Here is a 24,912-nt window from a genome sequence, read left to right on the forward strand (position 1 = left end):
CCCCTGTTCGAGCAATACAAGTGATGACGTTCACCGAGACTGCCTTCATTGACCAGCATTGACAACAAAAGTACAACTCCGCACGGTATTCGAATTCAATGTAAAAACAAGCTAAAGACCAGACTGGATTCGTACGGTCGCACGTCCAGCCAACTGTTCGCTCGCGCGTCGCGGGTCGACCAAATTCATCGCTGGGTCGGCCCCCCGTACCGGGCGCCGATGAGTAGAAATTCTAGCGCTACCAGACGATTGACAGCTCCGTGAACTCCTAACACGCTCCGTAATTCCATAACCACAGTCGGAAACCACCAACACGACCTGCAGCTCGCGTCCGGCTCGTCCGAGCCGGGTCCGGCGCTCGGCCGGCCGCCCGGGGCTGAACAGAGCGCCGCACAACACCGCACAGTCTCGGCACAGTCGGCCGTCATAGTCCACTTTATTCAATGCCGTGTACACGTGTCAGCGGCTCGCTCCCTGGCCGGTGGCGTCGACGGCAGCGGACGCGCGCGGAGACGGCCGGCGCCGCAGCCGGCGCCCTGGTCCCGTCCCTCATCGCTCGCTCCCTCTCTCTCGCGCGCGCTCGCTACTCTGTCACGTTCACTTGGCGCCGCACGCGCTCAGGGCCGGTCGCACCCTGCCGTCTCCATGGATTAGCTGCTGCCGACGCCCGGGACACTTTTCAACAAAACCGATGGAAAATGTTAAATATTTGCAAACATGTACAGTCTGACGGCGGCGTCGGCCGCTGCGGCGCGGTCGCCGCGCGAGGCGCGCGCTCCGGTCGGGTGGTCGGAGCGCGTCAGGTCCGAGCGGCTCGCGTGCGCGCGCGCGGGCGCGGGCGTCCCGGCGGACGGCCCGGGGCGCCACTCACTGGTTGCTGGTGGCGGCGGTGAGCGGCGGCGCGCCGGGCGATACGATCGGCGAGCTGGGCATGCCGCCGCCGACGGCGTCGGCCACCAGCGCGCCCGACACGGCGCCCGTCATCGGCGTCGGCGAGGACGACATCGACTGCTGGCGCGCAGAGTTCTTCACGATCGGGTCTGCGGGTGGAGGCGGCAGGGCGCGTCAGATCGCAGATATAACACAGCACGACACAGCAACCAATGGCAACGGATTCCCTCAGCACGTCCAGCAGACATGCCACACGAATTAGGCAAACACTTCACATACACATCATCGTCGTTTGGGACAGTTATTAACAAAATTTAGTCGCTCAGGTGATCATATTTCATACAGAACGATTTTGATGTAGCAAATATTCCAAGAAAGGCATAGTACGGCAGGAAAATGAACAAATGAGTCACAAACCTCCCCCATTCAGCGACATAATGGCCCGGAAACTGTCAGTTTTCCTTCTAATGGAAGGAGTGCCCTCCTCTACGACACGTGTAAGTGCCTTCCAGTTAGGCCACGAGGCAGTTTAACGAAATTACGACGGAAAGGCGATTAGCCATGGATAGACAGGATGTCCCGTTTCAAGAAGGCAACGAGGAAGGTACAGGGACCCGCAGTTGCTTCTGTACACACTAGTATTTCAGCGTATTCTTTGCCTGTGACACCGTTGGAGGCGAATTGGGAAATGATTGTGTGCTTATTAAAACCATCATCTGAAAGGCTTTAAACTGATGTGCTGCTCTCCTAATTCAGTGAACTTTTTATGGCTATATCAGCAAAACATTGTTTTCAGCGCTTTTTCCTGCCCCATTCCTTCTAAAACCTGGAACCGCTTATTCCATTTACTCCTGCCATCTGACGATGGTCGTGCTGACTACCAGTTCCGGCGCTAGTTACTGCTCCAGTTTTGCACCCGGCACAAACTCAGGCGGCACCGGGCCGTGGCTCGACCATGGGGAGGGTCGGACCGAGCCGACTGCCTGGGGCGCGGTTAGATCGGACGCCGTGCTGGGGAAGGGGACGGGAGTGAGGGGGAGGGGAGGAGGTGATCACGTGGTCCGTCCAAGCTCGCAGACGGCCTGTCCTGCGCCCAGCCATGTTCCGTGATCCAAAATGGCACGAGAGCTGTGGAATGCGTGGAGGAGACGCTTCGAAAGCGAACTTCAGCGGCACTAATTTGCCATATTCTGTGGAGATAAATGAATATTATCTTATTGCAGAAAAAATTGTATGCCTAAGCTGTATAGTGTATAAGCTGTATCTTTTTATAAAGTTGTAAATAGGATTATTTTTAGGGACTTATGGTCTCGTATACACAGTGAATTGTGTTACATTAAGCCGTTTCGCTGTTATGGTTACTAACTGAAGAGTTATCCTTTTTTCTCACAGGGAATGACAATACAATAACAATACGAATAAAACCAGACGTTTCGCACAAAAAAGTGCCTCTGTCAGTGGCAAGAAATAAGTAATTAGGCATACATGTTTTCTTTCGATAAAATCGATGAAGTAGTTATAGTCCGTTTTTCTTAAGTTCGACCCTCACTGTAATCATCTCTTTGAACACAGCACGAGAATTGCTAGCTGAATTACTTAGAAAACTGGCTGGCGCACATTGATTTCACAGACGATTAATTTCACTCAAAAATATTTCTTCCTGGCTCTTATTTCCCAGACTCCTAGCTCGTATTTGTCTTTATATACAACCCCACAAGGATAGACATTTGGTCAGAAATTATAACTGAACTGATCATTAGATCGCACGGCGTTTAACAGAACGGTATATCATCGGTGTTTAAAACTTATTTGGAAAATATTATTAATGTCTGCAGTACAATGTGCGCTAACCAGTTTTCTAAGTAATTCAGCTAGCAATTCTCGTGCTATGTTCAAAAAGATGTTTACAGTGAGGGTCGAACTTAGAAAAAACGAACTATATCTTTATTTTCTAAGATATATTTTCAGCAGTTTTTTAAGCACATCATGGAAGCTTATAAACATTTGTGTATTTTATCGGCAACCCGGCTGGCCAGACTGAGACGGTGCCGCATATAGTTCTCATCGATGTTAAACCTATACACTTATTTTTCTCCACTGACGAAGGCACGTTGTTGTCCGAAACGTTTGGTTTTATTCGCATTGTTTTTATATTGTCATTGTCCGTGAGAAAAACATACTCACATTGACTGGTCTCAGTTCATGTAGAAATTGTTGCATATTCATCAACACAGATAAAATGAATATTACCCCTCACTACACATATAAGTAGAGGTAGACCGCGCCCCCTGTTTTTCACCAATAAATCGCGATTCGCGGCAAAGCGAAGGATTGCGACGATTCTTTGGTGCCCTGGAGTTGATCAAATTTACAACTTCCCGGAAAATTAAATAGCCCTGATAATTTTTGCATCTTGTCTGATAATTTTAAATCCCTGAACCAAATTACCTTTAACCTGTGATTATTTTTCCCAAGATCATGTCAGGCCAGAATAGCAATTGAAAGTCAGCGCACATCTTCTGTGTGTTTCCATAGTCGTTTCGTAATTAGCAACGTGACAACATGTGAAATATACTATCTAATGTTTGTCTCATTGATTGTTGTGGGTGCCAAGGTCACGTGAAACTCAGGGTTAAGGTCATTTACTTGAAATGATATCGGTTAACTTCCTTAAATTCACACCTTTTTACTGTGGTTTTTAGGAAGTGTTGGTTTGAAATTTAGCACTCATTTTAGCATTTGAAAACTGGCATACTTAGGTATCAGTTATAGTGCCTATGCAATATGTTGCAAGGCTGTAAGTGCTGGTTAACATTCTATGGATAGGTGGCAGAACGCCTAATGGGTGATCTGGCGTAAGCCGTCCTACCCCAAATGCTTTGATACATCATCTTTGATCAAAGCAAGTGCAAATTCGGATTCAGAAGCAAGCCAAGTCCCAGCAAACTTCACTTGTAGAAATTCTAGCAGGACCCATTTTTACGTGCTTTTGGGTTATTAACCTGATCTAGGAGGTCAACCAGTGACCTAGGAACTCAGCATTGACCAGGATATAAAAATAATTGGCTTTCTCTCGTCAGCGATGACCAGGACCCTCAAATCATCGGATTTCTCTCGTCACGAGCAGCTCGCTCTTTTTTATTTTTCAGCGAAGCTCTGGCTATTTTTATCAAGGGCCGAATGGCTGAGGGTTTCTACGCCCCTCCGCTACATGTAAGACGCTGGAAAGAAATGCCTAAGTGGGTGAGGGTTAAATATCGATTGTTTTTTAAGTGCCGAAGCCCGAAGCACTTTAATTTACTTCGATAGCAGTTTTTAAGACCAACGAGCTCGAATACTATAACTTCTTGAACAATCTAAGCACCACATAAGATGAATCGTAAGAGAAGCGGCTCAAGATTAAGGAGCTATGAGACACTTAATAAAAACGGCATAGATTAGAAACTGCACCTAACTTGCACTGGTTTTTAAACCTTTTCGTTGCAGACTGGTAGATTAAATTTTAGGATTGATTTCAGCTGATGCTCAAATGGAGCTATTCATTCGTTCATTCATGCGACCATCCAATTCCATTCATAAAAGAAGCCAGTGACAAAATTGTTCATTTTAGATAAGTGTGAAATACAAACTCAATAAAAGTTAAATGATATGGCAAATTTGACAGCTTTTATAATGAACAGACAAAAACTTTAACAAATCAAAGTTGAGAGCCCCAAATAGGGGAGAGTGAGGGCATTTTTTAGGCCATCACAGTATTTGTCAACAATTGTTTGGGGGGCTAGGGAGGGTGGTTACTGGCTCATAATCTGTCCCCCCCCCCAAAAAAAAAGAAAAGAAAAAGAAAACGAAACCGATCATCCGCGAAAAGAACTATTGAGCTCGAACCAAGGTGACGAATCGATTTATAGGTATGCAGGATGGCTAACGATGCCACTTTTTGACTTCTTGTGTCAAATAAATTCCATCATCTGGATAGCACGTCAACATTCTATGACATTTTGTAACAAACGTATACTATTTGGCGCGACTAGCCTCATAAATGTTCTGAAACTAAAACCGTTTCTTCGCAATTAACTTGAACCACGTCATCCCAGCTTATGCACGACAAACATAAAATAATGCTTCAGGATCACTGGCCTGAATTCCAATTTAAAGTTTACTCAAAACCGGTGTGGCCGAGGCACTCTTCGCTACATCTCGTGACGGCCACCATTGTATTGCATTTTTCGGTAAGCTATAAGTTAATAAGGAAAGGATTGGTGAGTGGGTTGAAAACAGCCCTCACCCTCCACCCCCCCCCCCCCCCCCCTCCTTCTTCTGGAAACATAAGTAAGCGAAAGATCTGGCGATGGTTTATCCGCCTCCTCTGCCGCCGCGCTGCGAGGCTTCGATTCGTTCGGTATGTGGCTTCCTGGGCGGTGCTCCCCGGAGGCAAGGTGAAAGGTCATGGCCTGTATCAGAAATTTATACGCTGCTGAATATGTTTTATAGTTCTTCCAAGGCCTTGGACACCGTTTTATTATATCGGATAAGCATTGCACTTACTTGCCAATCAATACATCTAAAGAAAACTTGATCATAATCTTAAACTGCGGCAATTGTAGTTCTGCTTACGGTTGCCTCTTTATGATACGGGCCACCACCACCTCCACTGCGCTGGAGCTCTGACGTTCTACCCCTCCCCGCTACGGACCGGCCCTCGGGCTAGGTGTGTTAGTACTGAGCGCAAACCTGTAGTAGTCACGTGACTTTCATTCACGTAGCGGGAACAGAAGCTATAGGCGATACCAAGGACGGGCTCTGGGGAGGCAGCCGGCGCGGAAAAATAGCACGATTGTAGTTTTGGAAGAATATCTGTTGTGGTAAGAGGAATTATACAAAACATACGTCCTAGGAGCAAACATGTGTTATTCCTCCATACTTTGCACTACATTTCCTTTCTCCAATGACCAGCACTTAGCAAATAATAGTGCAATTCTAAATTGGTAATATATGTGTACAGTAGCAACTGCGGGTCCCTGTACCATTCTGAAAACACATGTAGCTATAAACTACCGAACTATGCGCATCGTCCAAGCTTTCAGGCTGCTTTCTGCAGTGCGACATCCTCACGATCGTCTCTATTCGCGAGCCGGTGCCAGCCCGTCTAACGGGACAGACAGTCGCCCACGTCACCTCCACACGAGGCCATTCAGGTGAGTATGACGTCAGCGATCCGATGACGTCACCTGCGGCGTCACCGACGCGTCTGACGAGCCGTGAGCGGCAGAGCCGGCGGTCGGCCGAGCGGCGCGATCAGTCGCCGATAGCGCTGTACATTCCTACAGGCCGTGACGGGCGCCGTCGGAGGCCGGTCGTCGATAGCGGCGATAGTGCGGGCGAACCGGCGGCCGCATCGTCCGCTACCGAGCCGCCCGGCGACAGGCAGCACGCGATCATATACCCCAGTCGCTGCATATGGGGGCTGGCTATTCGCAATTCCGTTGACAGACTTTTCGACTAGTGCATGGCGAGCCGGTCGCCACACACGGTGACCATTTCAGACCGCCCGCGCCGCGCTGATAGAATTCAATGGAGCATAGCTGTCACGGTGTCACTCAGTCCCCGTCTGTACGGCGGCCCAGTGCCCGCGATCGGTTAGGTGTCTGAAGAGCCCGTCCTCACGGCCATTGCCACGGCAACACGGTTCGACGCCGTGTAAAAATACCGGCCGGGCGGGCCCACTTTCCTGTGGCTTCTGCCGGCCGTCAGTGTTTTCCTCCTTTCATTGTTGTAGAGCGACTGGTCCGCCGGGTGTCGTGGCACCCCGGCGCAGCGAACTAACCGGCCGGGGTAACCGTCGGCTAGTGTAGCTCACACCGTATAGAGAACGGAGTTCTTTCAGCCCCCCCCCCCACCCCCCATTCCACTTCAACAGGAGTCTAACGGGCCACTCCAAGTTACACACATAGGTAGACAGACAGACCGAGACAGGCTTAAGGATGGATCTTGACAGGACAGACGGACGGACGGACGGACGGACGAGCGGACGGACGAGCGGGCGGGCGGGCACACCTACACAGTACACAGCCAGACACACATATTGACGACAGAGAGACTGACAGACAGACAGATGGGCGCGACTCACAGAAGTACTGGTGCTCCATGGCCTCTCGGGCCGTCAGCCGCTCCTGGTGGTCGTAGCGCAGCAGCTTGTCCAGGAAGTCGAGCGCCTCGGCTGACACCAGGTGCTGGTTCTCGCCGTGAACGAACCGCTCCCAGCGCTTACGGGAATGTCTGGAAACGGAGTAACGAGACGTCAGTCATAGAAAATAACAGCAAACCGAGCTGACACAAACGTACACAAGCTCAAATGGAGATAGCATAGGAGGCACAGTGGATTCGAGGTTGAACACGAGGAGATAAGTCATGGCAGGTCAGTAATAATTTCGCTCCTCGTCCCACCTGCTGCGTCCACAAGCGTCAGAAAACGGAACAACACTCAGCCTGCTTCAAAGGCCAGCCAAAATCCCACCCGCAAGACTAACGGTCAGCCAACCCAAGAGCAGACAGGCAGTCGTCCCAAAGACCCCTGGACAGCCCGCCCCAAGGACCAACGATCAGCCGTCAGCCCACCCCAGGAACCAACAGTCAGTCGACCCAAGAACCGACGAACTCCAACGGAATCCGTTGATCTCCGACTCTAGAACAAACGGACGGTCCGCCCGCAGGACCAACGGACAGTCGGTCCCAAGGACAAGGACGCCGCCGGGAAGATGTCGGCGGGCGGAGGAAATGTAGTAGTTTCCGCGAGCCGACATGCAGGCCGCTGCCGCCGCACCCCCGAATTCGCCGGGAGCCGGGGCTGGTCAGAATACACGAGAACGGACGGGCCAGTGCGAACGGCCACGGGACAGCGAGCCAGAATCGGACCGGGAAGCATATCATACAGTAGTGTGTTAGGGAAACACTGCCATGAAACATATCATTTTTATGGTGGTATGGGTATTGACCGTGCGAATTACGGTCATTGTCGCCTATCTTATCGCAGTGATTCATCGCAATCCCTCCCACATAAAATTAACGCCCCGTCGTGTTGCATTGCCTGATACAGCACTACTTGTCCCGAGATGTACTGCAGCCAACAGACTGCTCCGGACGTGGTTGTTATCTGAGGACGGGACGTGGTGGCCACATAGTGGACCAGGCTTCCTTTCAGAACAGACTGGAGATCATACAGACAGAAGTAATCGCCGAGCTAACCAGCGTAAATCGGGCAAAGGGAGTCATGCTTAGAAGCGCGGGTTGGCATCAGACCGGCATGAATGGCCAGCTGTTTTGTTTAAAAAATGCAACACGCAATGAACACCTTCAAACAAACACCCTATCATCCGCACACATATCAAACTCGATAGTAATTCCCAGCTCGACGATGCAACAGACAAGAGCATACCTCAACAACGCTTTGCACACATCGTCACATCAACAGCTCTCAGTTGTTATCCCTCAACACTATCAGAGGACCACAGTGCCGATAGTCGCCAAAGTGCCATGACGACCACAAAGATAGCCCGGGGCTGATAACGGTCCCACCGCGCAGCTGAGCCCGGCCGGCCGCGCCCGTAGAGTAGTGGATGGGACGGGGCGCAAGGGCTGCACACCGCCCACCCACCACCACCCTCGCCGGGCACGTAATCCGCCTACCTCACGGAGAGCCGGCGGCTCAGCCGGCCAGTGATGTCACACCGCACCGGGCCGAGTGTGGTTGGATGAACTGGCCGGCCGGGCATCACAGGGTGAACAAACCAGAGCGGTTTGAAAATACAAACGGCGACAGAACGAACATGACACTGCAATGCGCGGTATGGTGTGTTGGAATACCTTTGGAATTCAAAGATAATCTGCAGTTGAACAGGCTGAAAATATAACAGCTTATTCAAATGTTATAGAAAGTGGGCGTTCAATTGAAGCTATCATCGCACAGACAGGGAGCGCTCTGGATGCGGGCATAACCCCTCCCCTGAAGAGTCCCCTCCACACACACCCACAGCCGGTGACGGACCTGCCGAGTATGTCGTTGAAGCGCGGGTCGAGCTCGATCTGGTACTTGTCCAGGTACTCGAAGAGCTCCTCGGTGCCCAGCACCTTGGCTATCCGCACCAGTTGGTCGTAGTTGTCGTGGCCGTGGAAGAACGGCTCCTTCCGGAATATCATCGAGGCCAGCATGCAGCCCAGCGACCACAGGTCCAGAGAGTAGTCGTACATCTGCCGGGGAACGGGGGGCGTCAGCAGTGTAGCCAAATTGGTGATGTTGCGGGGAAAGTCACCCCCAATGAAAAGTTTAATGACATCCTCAGAAATTTTAAAATTACATCATCACGACCTTTTTGTTATGAAAGCATGCCTAGTGTAGGAATAAATGTTCCAATGTACGATTCGCACCGTCATAGTCGTACTGTCGCGCTTGCAATGTTTTTTTTTTTACATCTTTAATGACAATATTTGGAGTTTTTTTTTTTTTTACTTTCCACCAGGGCTTGACGTCAGGTATAGTTTTTCTACATTACTTGTAAAAACTGCACCTAAAATGAGGCTGAAGACGAGTGTTTTTTAATAGTGACATCCTCATACGACTTTTTTATACATCCTCCCCCTAAAGCTAAACCAATTTGGCCACACTGGGCGTCAGTCAGTTGCAGCAGACGGCAGTTCCGCGGTGCAAAATCATTCAGTTCAAAATAGTTGTTAAAATTGTTAGGTCAAACTAGCTTCACATCCCGGGCTCCAGCTGCTATTGAGTCGAAACATGCTCGCCTTACGTCTCTTTTGAATAAAAGAAACATGTATCTATCTACTTACAATAAATACCATGGCAGATTAAACATTGTTTATCTAAAACTACGATAAGAAGTGCTGGGTTTCTACTCGACCTTCAGGCCGTCTTGTTATGATATCTCGATACCCGGGAAGCAGATCACTAGGGCTCGGATTCCCACTACTCCCGCTACCTCAGCTGTATTTTTTTTTTTCAGCCCGCGTGCATGCGATCCGGTTACTATAATCACCCACCCACGTCCCGCTACAGACCGGCCCATGGCAGAGCCAGATGATCATACTGACCGCCCGACTCTACAGCTATTGTTTGTATTTTTGTGAGCCACACGTCTCAAGGTCAGAGAACCGACGATGATAGGACATGAGTACCGAGCACAATCGGATATCACCATTCCTCTCATTCGTTTTGAGCCTTAGAGGGTTAGATCAGTACACATAGAGGGCAAGTGACAGACAACAGACATAGAGGCAGATAACAGACAGACAGACAAACAGGCGAACAGTTACAAGACGATTTACCGACCCTGAAGCCACTTCCGAGATGACATGCATTTTATCATCGACTACTCATTCAATTACGATTCCCATGTTCCAAGGAGCAAGTACCTAATGTCAATGTAGAAATGTGTAAAAGAGCCATAAATAAGTGCAAATACAGAGTAAACCCCATCTAAGTCGCCTCCGATACTCATACCCCCCTATCGTGTGGGCGCGGCACTGCCGAACGCACCTGGTAATCGACCAGCAGCTCGGGGCCCTTGAAGTAGCGCGACGCCACGCGCACGTTGTACTCCTGTCCGGGATGGTAGAACTCGGCCAGGCCCCAGTCGATCAGCCGCAGCTTGCGGTTCTCGTGGTCGATCATGACGTTGTGCGGTTTGACGTCTCGGTGCATGATGCCCATACTGTGACAGTAGTCGAGCGCCTGCGGGTAACATGAGCACTCAATGGTCAGAGGATGCACGGCGCAGAGTGCGGGGACGTGGGGACTCCCCTACCCACACACAACACGATAAGGGAAGTCCCTCCTAGGCATACAACGCAGGATAAGACGGAATACGGGGGATGTCCAACCATCGCAGAAACAAGGCCCTGCGGGCTGCACTGCAACATAAAACATATCCCTCGTATCTAGCTGGAGGATGTTTAGAGAAGTATCGCTGTGCATATCCAAGGACGCCGCCGCACTGTGCAGCCCTCTGACCGGACGGCGGGTAAAACCGGACAGAGTTGGCGACATCGGCCGGGACCCGGTCGGTGACGACGGGTCGGGTCCGTCTACCCCAGCCGACACGCACAGCGGCGCACGCACCCATTAGGACGGCCAACGCCGCACAATGGGACGTTGCATCACGTGACCTTGACGAAGTGGTGAGCCTCCACCGGGCGGGCACATGCGGGGCGGCCCGTCCGAATTGGCCGGGCGGCGGCCTTGAGATGGTGCCGCCGAGCCGGGTCGGTCGGTCGGAGTCCGTGAGGCGGGTCAGGGTAGAAGTAACGGACGGCTTGTGCCCCGGTTAATCCGGCAGATTGCATATACTGATCAGGAGAGAATGACCAATGCCACCCTAAACCGACCGGCATCGAGGTAAGTATTCAACCGTCAAGCAATGGATCCGACGGGGGTGGTGGGAGTTTTGTTAAACTTCTGTTTTTTTTGTTGTTGTTTTTTTAGATGACTTGGTAAAACATACATCACACTTTCGACCGATTCTAACCATATCGATAAGTATTGCTTTTTGATCAAGCAAAATACGAATTGAGCATACTTGTCTGAAATTCGAAGCATGAACATAATTGCATCGAAAAGCAGCAAATCGCAGGGGACGACAAAAAGGGAATTCTGACCATGCATGTTTGCATAATACTCCAAACACCTGTGGAGCCTAAGGACATCACACTAGACAATCCTGCACCACTGAGCCGCCGCCCATTCTCAGCATTTCTCGCCCACGGCCGTCAGCCAGGTCCGCCTCACCTTGAGCAGCTCGTAGAGGTAGTACCGGATGTCATAGTCGTTGAGCGTCTGGTACAGCTGCTTGAAGTCTGTGTTGTTGACATACTCGAAAATGAGCGCCGGCGTCCGTGACACGGGGTCTTTGACCACCGCCTGTAGGCTGATCACATTCGTGCCGCCGCGCAGGTTCTCCAGGATCTTGATCTCTCGTTTGATCTTCTTCTTTTTCACCGGCTGTGGAGGAGGGCGAGGGGGAGGTTGTCAAACAGCTGTGGACGACCGTGGTGAGGCAGGGGAAACGGGGAGGGGGAGGCACCGGACAGTCGTGGCAGGGGAGTAATGTTAGATCACCGGCAAACACAATCAGTTGCGATGTTTCACTGAATTAAATGAGATATGATACATACACTTGAATATCAATTGATTGCAATATCATTATGTGTGAAAAAACATCAGTTCTAACAAGAACCATGGTGAAGTTCATCAGCTGCTTCACAGTACACTCACCTTCAATATTTTTACCACACATTTTTCATTATTGGTTATGTTGATGGCTTCGAACACTTCACTATATTTGCCCCTACCTAACTTGCGAACTAACTGATAATCATCCTGTTGCCTGAAAAAAAAGAAAGAAAATGACATGTTAACATGGCAAACACATTTTGATGATCTCCAATTCATTCAAAATCTGTGCTTGTGGTATTAATGAGCAAATTGGGCAGTAAGATTTTCAAGCCTCAAAAGAAACGCAAAACACCGCTGGCATGAGATCTCTATCTTGCAATACAATGAGTCGAAACAAAATCGGATCAAAGCAGCCCTGTTGGCGACATGGACACAGAGGATGAAATAAAAATCAGAACCCCCAGTACAAGTTGCTGCCTTATGCATGCGAGCCTAAGGGCTGTGCTAACAACTTGTGAGCGACAGTTGTCCACAAATAACAGCCGTGACAAAAGGTTGAATGTCCCCTGACAAGTATCTGGGAGAGAGGAAGTCGACGCCCAAACACCCCAGTTGCCCACGCGCCGGCGCCCCAGTCGCCACTCACCCCCAGTTGACCACGTGCGACTCGTAGTCCCAGTACTCGCGCGGCCGGTGAGAGTTCACGTCGGCATAGACGCGCGCGCGACTGACGAGCGGCATGGCCGTCGGCCGGGTCAGCAGCGGGCAGGGGTCACCGCCGGCGGACGGCGGGCAGGCCACCGGACGGGCCGGCGGCCGACCGGCACTGGGCGGCGGCGGCGCGCGCGCGCGCGGACACCCGGCGACGCTGAGCAGGGGCGCGAGCCGCCAGACACCGGCGAGAGTCACCAGCTGCCGGCAGGGTGCCGTCACAGCTGACCGAATGGTGCGGCTGAGAAACAAAACATCACACGTCATCACAACAGGCACACAACAGTGAACAGGCAAACCAAAAGATCTTTCGATTTCATAGCAGCACACTAACTTATACTGATGTGCAAAGGCAACATGTAAATGATTACATTAGATCAGAGGTCATTACGTCAGGTGACAGGTCAGAGGTCACCCAAACATAATTAGTCCCTATTGCCTTTGCACGACAGAATGGTCTTTATACAGCTTGCACATTTTTAGAAGCTATGCATATGAATAAATACAGGAATATATATAAATCAATTACACATGTCTATAAAAAACACTTGAAATGTTGCATATTAATGCACTTACAGGTTTTTAAACAAATATTTTTAGATCATATCAACTGCCATGGCATATATGATAACCCTAATCACAATAATACATTATTCATGGTTGGTACAAAGCGCACTGAAAAGTGAACCAAGATCATGACACTGCTCTTTTCTGCTACTTCCATTGACTACTGAAGTTGTTGTTGCACAGGGATTAGTGTGCAACAGGTTGGCACGTTCTAACAAGCATAGAAAAATAAAAGCTTTAGTTATTACATCAGCGATCTGAGCCTGCTCCAGTTTCCAACTAGAATATTTCAGCGATTTTGTGATTGCTGAAATTAGGTTGGTTGGTCATCTTAGTTTATACTGCCAATGGAAATTTTGCTAATAATCAAATACATGAGAGATCCTGGGGAAATCTGAGACAATATATTGGATTCAAATACAGGTTCAAACCTTTCCCGAGTGAGAAAAGAATGCATACTCAAATCTGTCCAAAATACAGAAAAGAGGCACCAACGATCCCAAACCATGGCCAAGGCTTGTGAGTCAACAATTCACCAGTTAAAGCTTCTTCGGAGCCCTTTACCAGTACTTTTTTTGACAAATCTAGTGGAATCTAGGTTAGGTTAGATAAGCTGTGAATGGAAGTAGGATGGAACTTCGAATTATAGAACAAAGCAAGCTGAATAGCCATGAGCTGAGCTGACATGATGAATGTCCTGGTTGCATAGTGTTTTGAACTTTTGGAAGTTGGAACCACTAGACATGCATATATTTCTGGAGGCCAATAACTGAACCATCAATTACAATTCACATGAAGGTAACCAAATTTTAAGGTAACTGTGCATAAAAGTGGTAAATGTGTTTGAAATCATGGTCAGCAGCAAGTTGAATTCACACAAAAGAACTCATAATGCCAGATAATTGTATAACAAGTTAATTAATATGATCCACTGGGCATATGTTTTGAGTAATGTCTGGTCCATATAATTGGATGAGGATGTTTTCACCACACTAGGCAGGGTTTGTCAAGAACCAAAGGATGAGTACCTACTAAGTACTAAATCAGAGGGACTGATGGCAGTCGGCCCATTGGAGTTGACGACTAGGAATGCTTGCAAAATGACCAACAGGCAAACAGTCTTATGGAGAAGAAGGAAAAGCCCCTTACCAACAAAATCAGGTTGCATAGGTAGTTTGCATCTCTAGAAGTGTCTCTTTTGGCCAGATTTCCTCCTTTGGCTGAGGCCAGTTTTGAATGTCATCTTAACACACCATTCTATTTTTAATAATCAGCTGCCCATGAGAGTCTCAAGCATGGGTAGGTAAACCTTAGACATTTGAATGAAAATAAATATCATGCTCAACAAAGCATGCAACAGGGCAGCCTTATGGACAGCATTGCTTTTTTCGAAGAACCCAAAGAGTACCTAATAGCTGAAATTGGAAATGCATGAATCAGTTTCATTTCATTTCTTTTCCACAGTTAAACCCAATGGTGAAATAGAACCACAAATTGCTTTCAAGGTGCTTCAGGTCCTGCCAAAGCCCCTTAAAATGATCCATGTAAAATGGCATATTTTATACCACTGGGTGATTAGTTAGTCTGCAATTTTAGCTCAGCGCTTAACTAGCTTTTTCTCAAGTTAAAATACAGCATGGTTGAAATTATTGTATTGGTGGCAAAGGCATTCCATGCAATCATAAAGGGTTTGTAGGTACTTTATAGTCATAACTTGAAATTTACAGCTTGTTTGTATCCTAAAATAATTTTGTTAAGCTCTATACTATGCATAATATAAGTACTAAGTACGCATATTCTTCACATTGAAGCATAGGTACTTTCAAACAAAATGGCAAATCAATCGAGCCAAAAGTGAGCTTATAAAAGCTTTCCTATCTTTCCATCTCACAATTCAAGTCCATATAAATGTCGGCACTGCAAATGATTTACAATACGATGTTCAACTGAGACCAAACATGTTATGTATAATGACATGGAAGAATAGGTCCTATTTAAGACACTTTTCCAACAAGAAATCAGAGACAATGCAAAAACAAAGCAATATTAATGATGGAACCATTTTGAGAAATGTATAATTTTGGTGGTATTTTGTGTAAAGATGATCCAAGCAGTTGACCATTGCAAAACAGACCAAAGATTTAACCACACCCAGCAAAATAAGGATCACATGAAGTTTAGCAGGCATGTAAAACGGGCTAAATGGGAGATGTAGAAGATGATATCGTGGGTAGATACATTGGCAGAGGAGAAATCAAACTGAAATTTTGCTTTGCATGGATGTCCAAAATTTGCAAACAAAAATCAAAAAATCTACAAAAAAATTGACATTAAGTAGGCATATACGGCGCACAAAAATAATTTGTGCAAATTCAAGTCAGTCTTGGTGGAAACAAGTAGGATATGTGAATACAGACACAACAAAAAGCCAGCTTTATTCAAATAAAAAGTATCGCACCCTTGCAATAAATGTATGCCTATCAATTTCGGCAAAAACGGCGCGAAAGCTGCATTCCGGAAGCAATGCTCTACTTTCCCTTGCAAGCTTATTTTCCGCACACATTGATTTCAAAAGCTCAAATTTACCTATTTTCAAGCAGATGTTGAAGAATGTAGTGCGCCTGAACCCCGAGGGAACATGAAAACGCTCCCTTCTGGCCCGAGGCCCGGCGCCCAAACACGCACGCATCAGCAAGATGGCTGAAAGATGGACAGTGTATTTTGAGGATTTTCTGTGAGACCTTTTATTTGTTTTTAAGAAAAGATTACTTTTTAAAATATGAAATTATTGTAACATGTCCGCAAAACACCTCGCTTTCAATACTCAACACAAATTTATAATATAAGGCAAAACGGCGTGATATCCGGCAAAAAAGGAATAGGCTACTAAATTCAAACATCTCGAAATCTCCAAAAAAAAGTTTGCTTTTCATCGCAATTATATCATAAAAACAAACAGTCTATTTATGAAGTAAACGAAACAAATAATAAAAGCAAATTAGAAGCACATTACAATAAAAGCTTGAGAACAATGGACTGCTACCCATGATGACCGACAAACTGTCAGCGGTCATGCCAGTTCACGCGTCAAGAGCTAAGAGCATGAGCAATGAGCATCGTCAAGATACGACTGCAGTGCCACTGTCCGTGGTCCGTCAATGCTGCGGACCCACCCCTTCTAATCCCTTTCTCCCTCCCCTGGGGTCACTGGTGGATCCGGGGGGGAAGGGGGCAACGGGGCCATGCCTATGCCCCCCCAAAGCTTGAAAGCCGGGGGCAGCATATCTTATGCCCCCCCCCCCTAAAAAAACACTTGAAGAAAAATAAAATCAAAGTGAGAAGGTTGCGTAGTAGATACAAACTAGAACCAGCGGCATGATTCAATAGCGTAGAAAAACTACCGCGTCTACTATTTAGCTACATAAGTCTGTGAGCTTGATAGAACCACGGTGACTATGATAAAAGTGTCATCACATGTAGGTATTGTAGGCAGGGCTGCGGAGTCGATGGATGGATTTTAGGGTGACTCCGACTCCGACTCCGACTCCTGCTTCGAAAATCGACTCCGACTCCGACTCCAACTCCGACTGCGACTCCTGACGGTTCTATTAACCCTCGCCGGACCTATTGGTTTTCTACATACGCGCCGGCCGAGGGGGAGGGGGCGGGTACGACCCCCCTCGCCGTTTCGCCCCTGGTGGAGCTAGCGCGTCGCGGAAAAAACGAGCGTGTGCGCCGTTACGAGACGCAGATATTGGTACCCGATTTTAAGGTCCTAGGTCAACCGGTGACCTCTGAGGTCAGATCAAGTGCCCCAGGGTACGGGTTCAGTTTTCGGTGAATAACTTCGCAAAAAACGGCCGCAGAGCCGCGATTTTGGCACCATCGTGTTCGCCTCGCTCGGGAGCGTCGAATGACATAGTTTTTGTTCGGGTCAGGTCAACTTAGGGTGTTGACCTCAGGTCAAGGTCAGGTCAGCACCCCCAGGTCACGAAGTTGGTTGAAAGAGGTCATGTCGCATATCATTCGATTCGGCAGGTCTTCCTGAGTCCATTGGTGGCTTTCTCGACTCGCTAGCTCAATTTGATCGGGAGTTATTGACGAAAAACTAATATGACCTTGATGACGTCATAAATGACGTCACGGAAGGTCAACATTGCAAAAGTGACGCATCTAACCTTGCAAGGAGTGCATCAAATCACGATTCTGTGTGCTTGAGATAGTTGGAGATCGTTCCCGGCGCCAGAATAGCAGTTTTCATTTTTCCTCATTAACTTATAATGGTGAGGTCACGAAAATGACCTGACCTCATATGACCTTTAGGAAAAATCCGAGATATACAAGTTGTGAGACTCATAATGGATACTAGATCCTGCAAGTTTCATTTCCCTGTGACATCTCCTCTGGCAGTGAGGGCGTTGCGAAGTTGCGACATCTGAAGACCGTGCAGAGGTTCACTTATGACGTCATAGGTCAGTGACCTGACCTGACCCAAAAATGAAGTTGGTGTCAAAAGATGCGGCTTGGATAAAAGGTCAGGTATGCCAAGTTTCAGCTCTCTATCGCCAGCGTGTTCGGAGCTATCGCGAAAAAAACCCTATGGGGGGCGGCACCCGCCCCCCCTCGGCCGGCGAGGGTTAACCCGCGCATGACTAGGGTATTTTCCATAACGCGAGTGACTGGGGGGGGGGGGCTCTCCAGAGCCCCCCTCCGATCTCCGAAACTACTGGGCCGATCGTAAAAATTCAAACGGCGTCTGATAGCCCTGGAAAAACTGTCGAGCGAAACCTATTTTCATTGACCTCGAGGTCACTGATGACGTCACAGGTCAGGTCAAAGTAAAAAATATCGACATTTGTGCTAGTTCACAATTTAGGCTCTGACCGCCGGACCGCCGGTCCGAGCAGGCTCATTTTTGGTTTACGCACTCCTTGACGGATGCCTTAGATACCCTGAGGGTACCAAACTTTTACTTCGAATTTTTAAGGTCAAGGCCAGGTCATCCTAGGTCACGAAAATAGTATATCATGTATCGGTCACGTGACGCATGTTTTATGGTCCATTTTACTCGTAGATTTCGAAAATAGTGTCGTCTGTGTCATTTGAGGTCATTGTCAGCTGAATTTACCGGAGGTCAGGACCAGCCGTCAGGTCACTTTCACGTCAGAAAAGGTCAAATTTTGAAAATGATTTTTTTTCAACAAAAAAAGATCCCTATCAGATGCAGTTTGAGCTCAGGAACACGATGATGCCATTTATATTGCTGTACGACGTCAAAAACGTACTGTAAAATGGATTTGAAAAACATAAAATTGTAAAATTTTGACAATAATGCGAATAATTTAGCTATTTTTTAAGACATTGGGATAAAACTTGCATAGGTGGCTCATCAGTGTGTGTTCTATCACATATATTCCGGTTTTTGCGAAAAGTCAAAAACTTTTTGAAAAAATCAAAAAATATATTTTTTGCAATTGTAAATACATGTTTTTCAAAATTTTCAAAATTTCGAAAATTCGAGATAACAGTTTGATAGCTACGTGTATTTGTAGTCCACTCATGCAAAGAAAATGGATCTAGCTTTAAAACTGAGCTCTTGAGAGCGTTTGCCGTATTTCAGTATTTTGCATGAAAATCGGCCGACATGACGTCACTCTGACGTCATTTTCGGCCAAACTATGGTAGCTAGAAAGTTAAAATTTTAACAAAAGGTGTCAAATTGATGCCTCTGAGGGTACCGCAAGTTTCGTGTTGATCCGTCAAACTGTTTAGAAAATATTGCTGAAAACGGGAGGGGCTCTGTAGAGCCCCCCCCCCCCCCCCCCAGTCATGCGCGGGTTAAAATCCATATCATGATATTGAAGTTCATAACGGAGATGTTTTATCTTGCCTGAAACGATACCTTGCGCGTTCCAAGGCTTTGCGTTGCAAATATGCATAAAACAATACTCAGAATTAGTAAGCAGGTTCTGGGGAATTCACAGTCTTCTGCTTCTTTCTCTGAAAACGTTCGTCCAAAACAGCAACATGGCCTTTTCGGACAAAATCTCATTTCGAGCGCAATATCGTCAATCAGACAGGTGCAGTGCATGACGTGGAGACATGCAGCGTTAATTCCGACTCCGGAGTCGGAGTCGGTAAGATTTTGGCGACTCCGACTCCGAGCAGAACTGTCGACTCCGACCGACTCCAACTCCGACTCCGACTCCCGCAGCCCTGCTTGTGGTGTCTTGATGCATACCTAGGTATCAATTGAAATGTGACAAACTTGCTCTTGCTCTGGCAGCCTGACCTGACATCAGACACGACCCGGCAATTTTTCATTCACGGAATATGCGCCACAAATTTTTAGGAACACTCACTGAGTTTGCGTTGAAAACTTGTTTTGTTTGGTAATTGTACAGGAAACATATCAGGGACCTTTTTGCCCCTTCCCGCGAATAACGGTAAAAGACTTATTTCGGTCAGAGCTCAGAGGCCAATCGGGCTCTAAGGGGTCAATCGGGTCGTCACTTATTTCTTAACCCGCGCCCCACCGGGGGGGGGGGGGTATTCATAGCCCCCTCCCGTTTTTCTGCAATAACTCCGAAACCGCTTAACGTATCGACGCGAACCTTTCCGTACGTTCGGCTGCATCAATTTGACACCTTGTGTCAAAATATGAACTTCATAGCTACCATAGGTCGGCCGGAAACGACGTCAGAAAGACGTCATGTTCGGCCGATTTCGACGCAAAACATTGAACCACGGCAATCGCTCCCAAGACCTCAATTTTTAAGCTAGATCCCATTTCTTTGCATGAGAGGACTCAGATTAGACTGCGCTATCAAACAGTTATCTCGGAGTTTCAAAATTTTGAAAATTTTGAAAATTATTAATAATAAAATTCAAAAATAATATTTTTATACATTTGTTTTAAAAGCTTTTTGACTTTTCGAAAAAAAAAACGAAATATATGTAATAGAACACATACTTATGACTTACTCTAGCAAGTTTTATCTAAATATCCTCAAAAATCGCCAAGTTATACGCAATATTGCAAAAAATTCACAATTATAAATTTTTCAAATCAATTCTGCAGTAGGTAGGGGAAGTTGGGGCAATGCCGGAGTTGGGGCAAAGCCGAAATTCGAGATATTTCGAAAACCGTAAGACATGGATGCCACCTGTCAGTGATGCTCTGAAGCTTAAGTGACTACAATTATCGCATGTTTGTTACGAGTCGTCATTCGGAATACTTCGACTGTGAGGGCGCCAAGAGCGTTTTCAAGGTACGTTTCCCTTGTACTACATGCGCCTTTGAAGCTGCATTTCTTACTCATTATGCTACCGTTTGTCTGGCCAATTCGGTCAAGTAATCTTTAGCATGTCTTTGCATAAGTGTGCTGCCTATTTGAAATTTATACAGCACGTTGAAAAGTTATGGGCCTGCAAATGAAAGTATGGCAGGCTGGGGTAATGCCGAAAACGTGCGATTACGCACGTGTTAAAAGCACGCTACGTGGACTTTACTGCTGTAGAATAGCAACGCGTATTTTTAGTCACACAAATTACACTTTCAACCGACACAACGGCCTGTTACCTATAAGGAATGATTTACCTGGCATGTTCTTACTATATCACACAATTATAACTTCCAGTGTGCACCGCGTCCTCAAGCTCTTAACCCGCGCCCCGCTGGGCTATTCAGCCATACGCGCCCTGCTGGGGGGGGGGGCAGATTCTGCCCCCCCTGTCTAACTTCCGAACCGATGGTCGTAGAAAGACGGGGAAAACGGCAATCGAAAGCTCTCAACAAGGCGGATCTTAAGAGCCCAAATTTTTTTGCTTAAGTAGGTCAGAGGTCAGGTCAAGGTCAGGTCAAGGGTACAAAATGCAAGTTTCTACAGTATCGGCCTTGCACCGTAGTTGCCGAAGAATGGACTGAGACTGATTGCCCAAAACGTGTTCTTAGACTACCAAGACAATATTCGTTGCACACAATGTCATTCAAAGGTCAAGGTCAAGGTCAGGTCAGGTCAGGTCAGGTCACCAAAAACAAAATATAGAAAAGGGCATGTGCGACACATGTTTTATGGGTCATTTTACTCATGGAATTCAATAGGCACACTCAATAAGTGATATGGACCACCTCTGGATGAATTTCAGGTCGAGGTCAGGTCAAGGTCAGGTCAAGTGAGGTCAAATTTTGAAGTTGGTTGTTAGGGCCTAAAAAGGTGTCTATCCGATGCAGTTTTTCACGGCGAATCGAATGGTGCTATTTTTGTTTCCGTACGAGGTCTAGAACTTCCAAAAAAATCATTTTTCAAAATTTTTGTGTGTCGTGACGTCATAAAATTTTGAATAACTCCCACATTTTTGAACCGATTCTTCTAAAAATTGGTACGTAGGTGCACATAGACCACTTCTTTGACATATATTCCGGTTTTTTCGATAAACTCAAAATTTTGGATTTTATAAATATTTTCCCAAAAAAGTCAGTTTTTTGGAAAAATTTTGGCCAAAATCCAAAATTTTCAAAAAACCGAGATAGCCATTTGATAGACAAGGTAGAATCACGTATAACCTTTTTGTTACGTCTTGATTCCTTTAAAAATGAAGATGTTAGCGGCGTTTGAAATTTTGCCGTTTTTGAGGCGAAAATGGCGAACATGACGTCACTAAAACGTCAATTTCTCAAACAATTTCCGACGGATTTCGCTCAAATTTTCAGGGAACGTGTCAAATTGAAGTATGATAAGGTACTGAAAGTTTGACGTCGCTGGCGTAACGCGTTTAGAAGTTATTGGCGAAAAACGGGAGGGGGGGGCAGATTCTGCCCCCCCCCAGCGGGGCGCGGGTTAAAACACGTGTGAGCTTTGATCAATTCTGGATAAAGTTTGAGATAAAATGGCAAAACATCAATGTCGGCATTCCCCGTAGATCATTTCTCCCATTTTCGGCTTTCCCCGCAGTCCGGGGCAACGCCGAAAAAGTCACTTCTTTGATATTTTTAGTTTGTGCGCTTAACGGTATGCGAATTCATCAAATGCGCCTGGTATGTATGAAAGGCAAAAGACTGGCCTCTCGAATGACGCCAACAAGAATAGCTTATGTTGTCTACCTTGCGTGCTACGGGCGTCAGAAAAAAAGTCTTCGGCGTTCCCCCAACTTCCCCTACGCATTTGACATCGTACACCAATAGGTATATGTAAATAGCACCATCGGTTCCTGGGCTCAAACTGCATCAATTAGACACCTTTTTTGTTGAAAATTATAACGTTAAAATTTGACTTTTTTGCCCTGAAAGTGACCTGACCTAAGCTAAATTCAACTGAAAATGACCTCGAATGACACAAACGACATCAAATTCGAAGTATATGGCCTAAATGGATCATAAAACATGTGTCACGTGACCGACGCATGATATAATATTTCCGTGACCTGTGATGACCTGACCCTGACCTGAAAATCAAGGTACAAGTTTGGTACCCTCAGGGTATCTAAAGCATCTGTTCACGAGTTTGTAGGTATACCTACCAAAAATGAGCCTGATCTGACTTGTAAGACGGCGGCCAGAACCCAAAATGTGAACACTGAACAAGCCAAAATACTAATGATTTTTACTTTGACATGACCTGTGACGTCATCGGTGACCTCGAGGTCAATGAAATTAGGTTTCGTTCGACAGTTTTTCCGGGGCTATCAGACGCCGTTCAAATTTTGACGATCAGTCCAGTAGTTTCGGAGTTAGGAGGGGGGGGGACTATGAAGAGCCCCCCCCCCCAGTGGGGGGCGTTATCCCTCGCCCGCACATGCCATTTTCCCATCCTAGAACGCACATGGGGGGGGGGGGTTGCCACCCCCCCCTCCGCGCCATTTCGTTCCTGTTGGAGATAGAGCTTAGCGGTAAAGTCCAAAAAGATTCTTTGGGAAGAGACGAATCCAATGATACCCAGTTTTACCTTCTCAGGTCAGTCATTGACCTTCCAGGTCAGGTCAAATTAAAAAATGTTGCTGTTTTGGGTCACCGTTGGATATCAAGTGCGCTGCTTATCATATACCGATGACGATGCCGTTTTCTGGTGCCAAGCCAGCTAGAACCTCTTAGTCACACTACCCGACCAGGTTTTTGCTGCTGAGGTCGTTTCAGGTCAAGTTAGGTCAAGGTCAATTATATGTGTTTGTATGTCTGTGTGTGTCTGTGTGTATACTGATGTGTGCACCGATTGTTTATGTGTCCATATTACATGAAATCATGATCTGAGAAGCTTTTACCAACAATGCATTAAAAAAAATAACAAAAAAATAAATTCCGCTTGCCTAAAACGCAATTATCTTAGATGACCTAGGTTGACCTTGACCCTGACCTTGACATCTGTACATCGTCGAACAACATGTTCCATGATAGGTGGGAGGTAAGACTGACAAAAAAGGCCGAAATCAAGGTGTCAAAAGCTCACAAGGCCCATAGCCAACGCAAGATGTTGAGAATTTGCCATTTGGGTCATGACATGACCTGCAAAACAAGGTCATATCTCCGAAACCAAAAAACACCGAAACTTGAAATTTTCAGTGAACATCAAGAAAGGATAGAAGAGCAACTATACGAAAAATCAGCCTCCTAGCTCTAAAAATGTTGAGTGCAGTGCAGAAAGACTACCTGGGGGGGGGGGTGGCAACCCCCCCCCCATGTGCGGGCGAGGGTTATACGCAGACCCCAGTGGGGCGCGGGTTAAAAGGGTCCTTACGGCATCCAAGGGCCAATTCCGGCTTTTGAGTGCACCACATCGGCATTTGATGCTACGACAGTTGTTGAAATCTGAATATAGGTATGTTACATTACAGGCGGTATGAAAATTATGTCCGTTTGCAAACAGCCGGGCCCAGTCAGGCCCTATGAAACAGCTTGAGAACACCGGCCGTGTGCAAACCATGACCTGAAATGTTGATGTGACCCTAAGAAGTTTTTATCGTAAAAAACCAATAGTTTCTGAGTTATAGGCCGCCAAACATAGGGCTGCAGCGCGAACTCCAAGAATTGCTCGAGGCTATATCTCGGAAACCGTTGTTCGAAGAAAAAAATCCTTGCCACAGCTGGCTTCCCCGCCCATCACAACCCATTAGACCAATTTTAAGCAAAAAATAAAATATGAGGGTGCAGGGCACTTGTCGATTTGTCGTGGAACGCCCCCACTGATGTAGTCGTCATAGGGCGACAGGGGCCTGAACTTATATGAAAATGCGATTGGCATTGTGGCCATATACCTTGTGACCAGACAGTGTGCATGAATCCGAGTGATGGATCAATGATCTCAGTGGATCTCGAAGCAAAGTACAGGTTGGGATCTACCTGGGATCCCACCGGATCCGGCGTGGAAAATATATCTTGGATCTATGATCTCATATGATCTAACGATAAATTAACCCTCGCCCATGTAGGGGGGGGTTGGTGCAACCCCCCCTGAGGTTTTTCGGAAATAGTGCAAAAACGGCGGCGCGCAGCGCCGCCAAATTTTGGGTACCTTATGGGGCAAACCTTGCGCATCTTTTGGTAAAAAAAATTCGACCGGGTCATGTCAGGT

The 24,912-nt window shown here is 47.0% G+C and overlaps 1 protein-coding gene across 3 annotated transcripts; it reads right to left on the reverse strand.

Annotated features, from left to right (window-relative positions):
• Positions 1-24: 24 nt before the first annotated feature.
• Positions 25-16,209, reverse strand: LOC122371126 (casein kinase II subunit alpha). 3 transcript variants are annotated; one of them, XM_043347238.1, is made up of 8 exons: positions 15,935-16,209; positions 12,717-13,022; positions 12,170-12,281; positions 11,684-11,896; positions 10,436-10,630; positions 8,933-9,135; positions 7,019-7,167; positions 25-1,040 (listed from the first exon to the last, which is right to left on the reverse strand). In XM_043347238.1, the coding sequence occupies exons 2-8, from the start codon at positions 12,809-12,811 to the stop codon at positions 868-870; spliced, it is 1,140 nt and encodes a 379-aa protein (XP_043203173.1). In that variant the 5' UTR covers positions 12,812-13,022; positions 15,935-16,209; the 3' UTR covers positions 25-867. The 3 variants fall into 3 exon arrangements, with proteins under 3 accessions (XP_043203173.1, XP_043203172.1, XP_043203174.1); XM_043347237.1 differs by having other exon boundaries at positions 12,717-12,982; positions 15,935-16,085; XM_043347239.1 differs by lacking the exon at positions 15,935-16,209 and adding an exon at positions 14,498-14,763.
• Positions 16,210-24,912: the final 8,703 nt, after the last annotated feature.

Source organism: Amphibalanus amphitrite, unplaced genomic scaffold, assembly GCF_019059575.1.
Source record: "Amphibalanus amphitrite isolate SeventyFive unplaced genomic scaffold, NRLGWU_Aamphi_draft 001207F_arrow, whole genome shotgun sequence".
NCBI lineage: Eukaryota > Metazoa > Arthropoda > Thecostraca > Balanomorpha > Balanidae > Amphibalanus > Amphibalanus amphitrite.

What these genes read in the sequence shown, in the direction of transcription:
- LOC122371126 (XM_043347238.1), bottom strand. Translation starts at nt 12,811, where the DNA reads ATGCCGCTCGTCAGTCGCGCGCGCGTCTATGCCGACGTGAACTCTCAC. An exon ending in GTGTGGTAAAAATATTGAAG is followed by an intron (nt 11,897 to 12,169) that starts GTGAGTGTACTG and finishes CCTCCTCCACAG; the next exon opens with CCGGTGAAAAAGAAGAAGAT. An exon ending in ACCTCTACGAGCTGCTCAAG is followed by an intron (nt 10,631 to 11,683) that starts GTGAGGCGGACC and finishes TGTTACCCGCAG; the next exon opens with GCGCTCGACTACTGTCACAG.